Below are 10,169 nucleotides of genomic sequence, written 5' to 3' on the forward strand. Positions count from 1 at the left end.
AGTGTCCCTATGGCCTTTTCCCCAGTGTCCTGCTCGGTCTCATCTTGCTCCTCGGTCTCCTCCCGCTCCTCCTCCCGCTCCTCCTGCTCCTCCTCGGTCTCCTCCCGCTAATCCTGCTCCTCCTCGGTCTCCTCCCGCTCCTCCTTCTCCTCCTCGGTCTCCTCCTGCTCCACAGTGTCCCTGGTGATGGACGTGCAGAAGGTGAGTGTGGACGGAGGTTAGCAGGTAGTTGTTAGCAGCGATGCTAAAGTATGACGGTCAGCAGTTACCATGGAAACCAGTTAGTGTGAAACACCGAGTTCTGGAGTTACACTGTAAATGCTTGGTGGTGTGGTTGTTTGTTGAACAGGAAGCATTGTGCAGGATCATCAGCACATTGGCCAATAAGAAGGAAGAACTTGAACTCTTCCTGGTTGCCGTGGACAACACTCTGACAGGCCTGCAGGTCAGCCGCAGGGACAACTGTTGTTTTGATGTTCCCGTCTTTAAGTTGATGTCTAATGGCGCTGAACACACATGTCACGTCGCATAGCAACAAGCAAAGCGACTGGCGCCGGTCGCTACAGGCTGACTGTATCCAGTGTCTGTGTTCAGTCTGTCTCTATTCTGTCTGACTGTATCCAGTGTCTGTGTTCAGTCTGTCTCTATTCTGTCTGACTGTATCCAGTGTCTGTGTTCAGTCTGTCTCTATTCTGTCTGACTGTATCCAGTGTCTGTGTTCAGTCTGTCTCTATTCTGTCTGACTGTATCCAGTGTCTGTGTTCAGTCTGTCTCTATTCTGTCTGACTGTATCCAGTGTCTGTGTTCAGTCTGTCTCTATTCTGTCTGACTGCATCCAGTGTCTGTGTTCAGTCTGTCTCTATTCTGTCTGACTGTATCCAGTGTCTGTGTTCAGTCTGTCTCTATTCTGTCTGACTGCATCCAGTGTCTGTGTTCAGTCTGTCTCTATTCTGTCTGACTGTGTCCAGTGTCTGTGTTCACAGTGTCTGTATTCTGTCTGACTGCATCCAGTGTCTGTGTTCACAGTGTCTCTATTCTGTCTGACTGTATCCAGTGTCTGTGTTCACAGTGTCTGTATTCTGTCTGACTGTATCCAGTGTCTGTGTTCACAGTGTCTGTATTCTGTCTGACTGTGTTCGGTCTGTCTGAGGATTCAAACAGCCGACCAATCAGCGGACGGCACCCGCTCAGTTGTGCTGGGTACCCCAACAGAAAGGTGGCGAAAAAGCGTCAACCTTTGGAACGGTTACAATTCCACAATTCTTGCTGGGAAATTGTGCGATAACCTGAGCCGTACCGAACCGTCACATCACATTTTGATGTCAGTAAAGGGGCCTGACGTTTTGTCCAATCAGGAGGAGTCATGTCACGTCTTGTCAGAGCTGGAGGCGGAGCTTGGACTGCTCAGATCCGCACTGGATGAGAAGGGGGCGGAGCTTAATGACATCATTAAAGAGGAAACGCAGAAGAAGGAGGCGGAGCTACAGGTGAGACGTTCTAACGAGGTTCTGCTCATATTTGGGGGATGTGCAGCAGCAGCAGTAACAGCAGTAGTAACAGTAGCAATAATAGCAGTAGTAACAGCAGCAGTAACAGCAGTAGTAACAGCAGTAGTAACAGTAGCAATAATAGCAGTAGTAACAGCAGCAGTAACAGCAGTAGTAACAGTAGCAATAATAGCAGTAGTAACAGCAGCAGTAACAGCAGTAGTAACAGTAGCAGTAACAGCAGTAGTAACAGTAACAGCAGTAGTAACAGTAGCAGTAACAGCCGTAGTAACAGTAGTAGTAACAGTAGCAGTAACAGCAGTAGTAGTAGTAACAGTAGCAGAAACGGCAGTAGTAACAGCAGTAGTAACAGTAGCAGTATCAGCAGTAGTAACAGCAGTAGTAAAAGCAGTAGTAACAGTAGCAGTATCAGCAGTAGTAACAGTAGTAGTAAAAGCAGTAGTAACAGTAGCAGTATCAGCAGTAGTAACAGCAGTAGTAAAAGCAGTAGTAACAGTAACAGCAGTAGTAGCAGTAGCAGAAACAGCAGTAGTAACAGTAACAGCAGTAGTAACAGTAGCAGTAACAGTAGTAGTAACAGTAACAGCAGTAGTAAAAGCAGTAGTAACAGTAACCGCAGTAGTAAAAGCAGTAGTAACAGTAACAGCAGTCGTAAAAGCAGTAGTAACAGTAACCGCAGTAGTAAAAGCAGTAGTAACAGTAACAGCAGTTGTAAAAGCAGTAGTAACAGTAACCGCAGTAGTAAAAGCAGTAGTAACAGTAACAGCAGTAGTAAAAGCAGTAGTAACAGTAACAGCAGTCGTAAAAGCAGTAGTAACAGTAACAGCAGTAGTAACAATAACAGTAGTAGTAAAAGCAGTAGTAACAGTAACAGCAGTAGTAAAAGCAGTAGTAACAGTAACAGCAGTAGTAACAATAACAGTAGTAGTAAAAGCAGTAGTAACAGTAACAGCAGTAGTAACAATAACAGTAGTAGTAAAAGCAGTAGTAACAGCAGCAGTTACAGCAGTAGTAACAGCAGTAGTAACAGTAGTAGTAACAGCAGTAGTAACAGTAGTAGTAAAAGCAGTAGTAACAGCAGCAGTTACAGCAGTAGTAACAGCAGTAGTAACAGTAGTAGTAACAGCAGTAGTAACAGTAACAGCAGTAGTAACAGTAGTAGTAACAGCAGTAGTAACAGTAGTAGTAACAGCAGTAGTAACAGTAGCAGTAACAGCAGTAGTAACAGTAGTAGTAACAGCAGTAGTAACAGTAGCAGTAACAGCAGTAGTAACAGTAACAGCAGTAGTAACAGTAGCAGTAACAGCAGTAGTAACAGTAGTAGTAACAGCAGTAGTAACAGTAGCAGTAACAGCAGTAGTAACAGTAGTAGTAACAGCAGTAGTAACAGTAGCAGTAACAGCAGTAGTAACAGTAGCAGCAGTAGTAACAGTAGTAGTAACAGCAGTAGTAACAGTAGTAGTAACAGCAGTAGTAACAGTAGCAGTAACAGCAGTAGTAACAGTAGTAGTAACAGCAGTAGTAACAGTAGCAGTAACAGCAGTAGTAACAGTAACAGCAGTAGTAACAGTAGTAGTAACAGCAGTAGTAACAGTAGCAGTAACAGCAGTAGTAACAGTAACAGCTTGTCGGTTTATCGTGACGTGTTGTTGAAACTTCCAGACGCAGCGCTCCGAAGGGAAACTGGCCTTGACGTCATGTGACCAATTGCTGGAGTTCTCCAGTCAGACGCTGAGCATCACCAACGAAGAAGACTTCCTGACGGTACGACTGAAGAAGAAGAAGAAGAAGAATTCAGCAGCTTGTCGTCAAACATTAACAACTTTCTGTTTCATCCTCAGGCTGCGAAACAAATCAAGCAACGGTACGTCACTCCTTCTTTCCTTCACTCCTTCCCTTCTTCACTCACCCTTCACTCACCCTTCACTCACCCTTCACTCACCCTTCACTCCTCCTTTACAATTCCTTCACGTCTTTTCTTCCTGTGAAAAATCTTTTTCTTATTTGCTAAAATGTTTTCATAACTTTTCAGGAAAAATTGATCTCAACACTAACTAATCATCGCTGTCACTCTAACCCCGCCCCTTCCCCTGGCTGACCCCGCCCCTCCCCTGCGAACCCCAACCTTTATACCTGCTGACCCCACCCCTTTATGCCGTCTGACTCCGCCCTATCATTGGCTGACACGCCCCTGACCCCGCCCATTCCCCCGACTGACCCCTCCTCCCCCATTGGGCCTGCCCACTCCGGTTGCCAGGGTGACGATGGCTCCGGCGTTCCGGCTGTCGCTGCGTCCGGCAGTATCAGGAAGCATGTCACAGTTCAGCGTGGACTTCAGTGGTCAAAGGGCGGAGCTTCAGCGGCTCCACTTCCTTCCAGGTCCTCCAGCGTCTGCAGACACAAGAGCTTTTGAGGGTCTCCAGGCGTTTGACTCTCGGTTTCCTTGTTTCAGTTCCCGCCGCGCCACAGATCGACGCCATGCGCTGCGTCGTCCGTGACAACAGCGTTACAGTTGTCTGGCAATCGATGGGTGATGCTGATGGTGAAGGCAGCGGACCAATCGAGCATTACGAACTCCAATATCGGCAAACAGACTGCAGCAGCCCACTGACGGTCACCACAGAGGAATGCTGGGAAAAACTGTGTGACATCAGAGACACACGCGTCACCATCTCAGGTCAGAGGTCCCGGCTCAGGGTCAGAGGTCCCGGCTCAGGGTCAGAGGTCCCGGCTCAGGGTCAGAGGTCATGGCTCAGGGTCAGAGGTCCCGGCTCAGGGTCAGAGGTCCCGGCTCAGGGTCCGAGGTCCCGGCTCAGGGTCAGAGGTCATGGCTCAGGGTCAGAGGTCCCGGCTCAGGGTCAGAGGTCCCGGCTCAGGGTCAGAGGTCATGGCTCAGGGTCAGAGGTCCCGGCTCAGGGTCCGAGGTCCCGGCTCAGGGTCAGAGGTCATGGCTCAGGGTCAGAGGTCCCGGCTCAGGGTCGGAGGTCCCGGCTCAGGGTCGGAGGTCCCGGCTCAGGGTCGGAGGTCATGGCTCAGGGTCGGAGGTCCCGGCTCAGGGTCAGAGGTCCCGGCTCAGGGTCAGAGGTCATGGCTCAGGGTCAGAGGTCATGGCTCAGGGTCAGAGGTCCCGGCTCAGGGTCAGAGGTCCCGGCTCAGAGTCAGAGGTCCCGGCTCAGGGTCAGAGGTCATGGCTCAAGGTCAGAGGTCCCGGCTCAGGGTCAGAGGTCATGGCTCAGGGTCAGAGGTCCCGGCTCAGGGTCAGAGGTCATGGCTCAGGGTCAGAGGTCATGGCTCAGGGTCAGAGGTCATGGCTCAGGGTCAGAGGTCCCGGCTCAGGGTCAGAGGTCATGGCTCAGGGTCAGAGGTCATGGCTCAGGGTCAGATAGTCAGAGAGAAAACTAAAATCTTTTGTTTTAGGTCTGAAGTTCGATTCCAAATTTGTGGTCGTTCGAGTGCGAGCGAGAAACAAAGCAGCCGCCGGCGACTTCTCTGAGCCTGTTTCCATGGAGACCAGAGGTAATGGCTGAAGCGGGATGCAACGCGTCAGCATGTCCCTATGTGCTATCATGCCTTAGCATCTGTTAGCATGCCATAGTGTCTGTTAGTGTGTGTTGCCATTTTTTAGCATGTTAGCTTGCCTCAGCATGTGCTAGCATGTGTCAGCATGTCTTAGCGCGTGCTTGTTGCCACAGCATGTCTTAGCGTGTCTTAGCATGTTCTTGTTGCTCCAACATCTTCACGTGTGTCAGCGTGTCTTAGCGTGTTTCTCGCCACAGCGGCTTAGTGCGTGTTTGTCACTGCAGCATGTCTTAGCGTGTTTGTCAACGCAGTGTTTTAGCATATCTTAGCATGTGCTTGTCACCACAGCGTGTCTTAGCATGTGTTTGTTATCGCAGCGTGTCTTAGCGTGTGTTTGTCGCCACAGCGTTCCACTTCCGGTTGGACGCCTCCACAGCTCACAGCGAGCTGAAAGTGGACGGAGACACGGTGACCTGGGAGCCTCAGGGGGTCAAAGGTCACGACCCCCGACTGCGAGGAAAAGAAAGCAAGAGCTGGTGAGCAGAGGTGTGGCCAGTGATGTCATCAGGTGATGTCATCAGGTCATTTAAATAGAAGTAATAATACTGGCAGCTTTTAATTCCTCCTCCTGCTCATCCTGCTCCTCTCAGGTACCAAATGACATCACCTGTGACATCACGCTGTTTCCTCCTCTTTATTGGTTGTTTCTCGTCTCTCCAGTCGCAGCAACACGCCGTCACCCAACAAGACGTCAGCAGGACGAACTGGACGCTTCGCTGGAGACTCCTACACCGTCCTGGGTACTACACCTGGACTATTACACCTGTTCCACTACACCTGGACTACACCCATTCTCCTAAGCCTGTTCTACACCTGAACTACTATACCTATTCAACTACACCTGGACTACACTTGTTCTACTACACCTGCTCTACGACACCTGCTCTACTACGTTTGGACTACACCCGTTCTACTAAACCTGTTCTACTACAGCTGGACTACTACACCTCTTCTACTAAACCTGGACTACACCTGTTCTACTCCACCCGCTCTACTACACTCATACTGCTACACCATCAGTTCAACCTGTAGTTTACGTGCTGGTTTTCATTGTTCCAATGTTTTTTTGTTTCTCTGCATTTCCAAGGAGACCAGGAGATGATTGGTGGCTGTCAGTACTGGGAGCTCCGCCCCCTGGCGGACTGGAAGTCATTCAGTATGGGCGTGGCCTATCGAGGCAGCCTGGGCCGTTTCGACCAATTAGGAAAGAGTGCATGTTCGTGGTGCCTGCACGCCAGCCAATGGCTGCAGAGCTCGCTGTCAGCCAAACACAACAATCGAGCCAAGACGCTGGATGGTCCACTGCCGCAACGTGTCGGCATCTACTGTCACCATGGCAACGGTAACCAGGGACAACACAGCTGCTGCTTCCACTGTACTCTGATGGTACTCTGATGATACTACAGTACTCTGATGGTACTGTGACTGTACTCTGATGGTACTCTGATGATACTACAGTAGGGATGGGGCCGATCCGATCTATTATCGTGTCGGGTTCTGATACCAGCGTAATTCCCGGATCAGAAATTTCCGCTCCAACCTGCAGAGGTTCCTGATCCATGATCCTGGTCTGCTCCATGATCCTGGTCTGCTTCATGATCCTGGTCTGCTCCATGATCCTGGTCTGCTCCATGATCCTGGTCTGCTTCATGATCCTGGTCTGCTCCATGATCCTGGTCTGATTCATGATCCTGGTCTGCTTCATGATCCTGGTCTGCTCCATGATCCTGGTCTGATCCATGATCCTGGTCTGATCCATGATCCTGGTCTGCTTCATGATCCTGGTCTGATCCATGATCCTGGTCTGCTCCATGATCCTGGTCTGCTTCATGATCCAGGTCTGATCCATGATCCTGGTCTGCTTCATGATCCTGGTCTGCTTCATGATCCTGGTCTGATCCATGATCCTGGTCTGCTCCATGATCCTGGTCTGCTTCATGATCCTGGTCTGCTCCATGATCCTGGTCTGATCCATGATCCTGGTCTGCTTCATGATCCTGGTCTGCTTCATGATCCTGGTCTGCTTCATGATCCTGGTCTGATCCATGATCCTGGTCTGCTTCATGATCCTGGTCTGATCCATGATCCTGGTCTGATCCATGATCCTGGTCTGCTCCGGATTTTACACTCAAAACACCACAAAGCAACGCAGCAACGTGGGTGTTAGCAAAGCCGTAGTCCAGCAGGGCGGCGCTCTGCAGCCAGACGTCAGCGTTTTCAGCCTCCAGCTCTGGGAGGAGAACAGCTCTGACATCAGAACAATGAGCAGCAGCTCCTCCAGGCTGTCAGCAGGCGATTCACACCTCCGTGAAGCTGCGTCCTACTCCACGCTAAACTCCCTGATACTAACCTCAAGTTGTCTTTAGAGAGAGTACATGTATACATTAGTACATTTCATACTTTACTGTAGAGAGGAGTTTATTACAGCCTCATATAAAATCAACAATAATGATAATAATATTAAAGTAAACAGCTCTGGTATCTGAATAGTATTGATATCGGCAGATATCCAAATTCAGGTATCGGGATCGGATCGGAAGTGAAAAAACGTGGATCGGTGCATCCATATACTACAGTACTCTGATGGTACTGTGACTGTACTGTGATGATACTCGGATAATACTATAGTACTTTGACTGTACTCTGATGATACTAAAGTACGCTGATGGAACTATGACTGTACTCTGATGATACTGTGACTGTACTCTGATGCTACTACATTCTAATGATACTGCAGTCCACGGATGGTACTGTGACTGTACTCTGATGGCACTTTGATGTCACAACTAGCTGTAGTACTAGCAGAACTAGTTTCAGTACTAGGTGTTGTACTAGTTGTAACAGTGTTTGTGTTTCAGGAGACTTGTTGTTTATCGACGTTGATCAACTTCGTCTTCTTCACTTCTTCAAAACAAAGTTCAGCTCACCACTCGTCCCTGCCTTCACAGTAAGTACTTTACTGTGAGTACTTCTGTGTGAGTACTTTACTGTGAGTACAGTGAGTACTTTATTCTGAGTACTCCACTGCAAGTTATTTACTCTGAGTATGTCATTGTGAATACTGTGTACTGCAGTACTTCTCAGAGTTGTAACCCTGTTTGCAGGTGTGGGGAGGAGGGATCACCATAGCAACAGGGCTGCAGGTGCCCAGTTTCATTGGTAATTTCCTTTCGACCAATCAGAGCCCGGGTCACCTGCCGACCAATCAGAGCCCGGGTCACCTGCCGACCAATCAGAGCCCGGATCACCTGCCGACCAATCAGAGCCCAGATCACCTGCCGACCAATCAGAGCCCGGGTCACCTGCCGACCAATCAGAGCCCGGGTCACCTGCCGACCAATCAGAGCCCGAGTCACCTGTCTCAGTAGTTTTTCATCTTAAATGTTTATTACCTTCGCCAACAAAAGTTGGGGAGAAAGTTTTGTTTCTGTCTGCATGTATTTATTGATTTATGTACTTATTTATTGGTTTGTATGTATATTACCAACTTTTCAGACAAACTATGAACCTGAAGTGCAGGAAGGGTTCAGAGATGATACGTCATCACCGATCATTAGACTTTGGGATCAATCAGCTCCTGGGGAGGGAAGACATGTCCTCCATTGTCGACACTGGAGCTCCACGTTAGCTATCTGCTAGCACACTACTGACCCCGCCCCTTCTCCACTCTCAGCCAATCACAGGCAAGCTCACTCTGACGGTGCACAGAAGAGTAGGAACCAGAAGATCAGCATTGATCCTGAAAGTTGCAACGACCTGAAGCAACTCAAATGACCAGGACACATGATGGAAGGAGTAGTGGATCAATAACCTTGTAATCCACTGGTTCCCATGGTGACGTGGCGTTGGCAAAGGTCTGCGCTCTACCAAGTTCTACCTTAGTTTCGTGTTTGGAATTAAGTTTTCAATTTGAAAGTTGTGTATTTTATTCTGAACTTGTTTTTGGGACGACACGGTTCAGGGCGACACGGTTCAGGGCGACTCGGTTCAGGACGACACGGTTCAGGGCGACTCGGTTCAGGACGACTCGGTTCAGGGTGACTCGGTTCAGGACGATTCGGTTCAGGGCGACTCGGTTCAGGATGACTCGGTTCAGGGTGACTCGGTTCAGGGCGACTCGGTTCACGACGACTCGGTTCAGGGCGACTCGGTTCAGGACAATTCGGTTCAGTGTGACTTGGGGTACATCCAAATTATCCCTCCTCCCTCCTTAACTATCGACTTTACCTTAACCCCATGGATGACGTCACAGGGTTAAGGAAAGGTGTTAGGAGGCTTCCTAAAGGAGTTAGGAAAGGAGTTAGGAGGCTTCCTAAAGGAGTTAGTGAAAGGTGTTAGGAGGCTTCCTAAAGGAGTTAGGAAAGGAGTTAGGAGGCTTCCTAAAGGAGTTAAGGAAAGGAGTTAGGAGGCTTCCTAAAGGAGTTAAGGAAAGGTGTTAGGAGGCTTCCTAAAGGAGTTAGTGAAAGGTGTTAGGAGGCTTACTAAAGCAGTTAAGGAAAGGAGTTAGGAGGCTTCCTAAAGGAGTTAGTGAAAGGTGTTAGGAGGCTTCCTAAAGGAGTTAGTAAAGGTGTTAGGAGACTTCCTAAAGGAGTTAGTAAAGGTGTTAGGATGCTTCCTAAAGGAGTTAGTAAAGGTGTTAGAAGGCCTCCTAAAGGAGTTAGTAAAGGTGTAAGGAGGCTTCCTAAAGGAGTTAGTAAAGGTGTTAGGATGCTTCCTAAAGGAGTTAGTAAAGGTGTTAGGAGGCCTCCTAAAGGAGTTAGTAAAGGTGTTAGGAGGCTTCCTAAAGGAGTTAAGGAAAGGTGTTAGGAGGCTTCCTAAAGGAGTTAGTAAAGGAGATCACGGTGGTGAGGCAGTCAGACTTTCCCTTAGTGACGTCATAATAAAGCGACGGCGGCTCTAGTTAGTGACGTCTGCCATGATGGGAAAGAACTACAAGTTTCTGAAAATGAACTACAGAAAGTTAATCTGGGTTCTAGATGATTTCAAGTGGTTCTAGGCAGATTATTGCTTTGGTAACTTACATGATCTGCTCCTTTTTCAGTCATCCTGAGTTTCCCTGAACGCTCCGATGAGCGGGTTCCT

The 10,169-nt window shown here is 48.8% G+C and overlaps 1 protein-coding gene across 1 annotated transcript in view; it reads left to right on the top strand.

The window, feature by feature from the left end:
• LOC308118175 (FSD1-like protein) overlaps positions 1 to 10,169 on the top strand; it is an 11,457-nt gene continuing 1,288 nt past the window's right edge. The window contains exons 1-13 of the mRNA XM_080477459.1: positions 1 to 201; positions 350 to 445; positions 1,356 to 1,487; positions 3,171 to 3,272; positions 3,350 to 3,372; positions 3,766 to 3,887; positions 3,961 to 4,185; positions 4,926 to 5,024; positions 5,434 to 5,563; positions 5,748 to 5,827; positions 6,175 to 6,429; positions 7,946 to 8,034; positions 8,192 to 10,169. The exon at positions 8,192 to 10,169 is cut by the window's right edge and continues 1,288 nt beyond it. Of these exons, the coding sequence (XP_080333585.1) occupies positions 187 to 201; positions 350 to 445; positions 1,356 to 1,487; positions 3,171 to 3,272; positions 3,350 to 3,372; positions 3,766 to 3,887; positions 3,961 to 4,185; positions 4,926 to 5,024; positions 5,434 to 5,563; positions 5,748 to 5,827; positions 6,175 to 6,429; positions 7,946 to 8,034; positions 8,192 to 8,455 (1,632 nt within the window). The 5' untranslated portion in view covers positions 1 to 186 and the 3' untranslated portion in view covers positions 8,456 to 10,169. The remainder of the gene's footprint in view (positions 202 to 349; positions 446 to 1,355; positions 1,488 to 3,170; positions 3,273 to 3,349; positions 3,373 to 3,765; positions 3,888 to 3,960; positions 4,186 to 4,925; positions 5,025 to 5,433; positions 5,564 to 5,747; positions 5,828 to 6,174; positions 6,430 to 7,945; positions 8,035 to 8,191) is intronic.

This window comes from Lipophrys pholis, assembly GCF_963383615.2.
Source record: "Lipophrys pholis genome assembly, chromosome: 12".
Taxonomy (NCBI): domain Eukaryota; kingdom Metazoa; phylum Chordata; class Actinopteri; order Blenniiformes; family Blenniidae; genus Lipophrys; species Lipophrys pholis.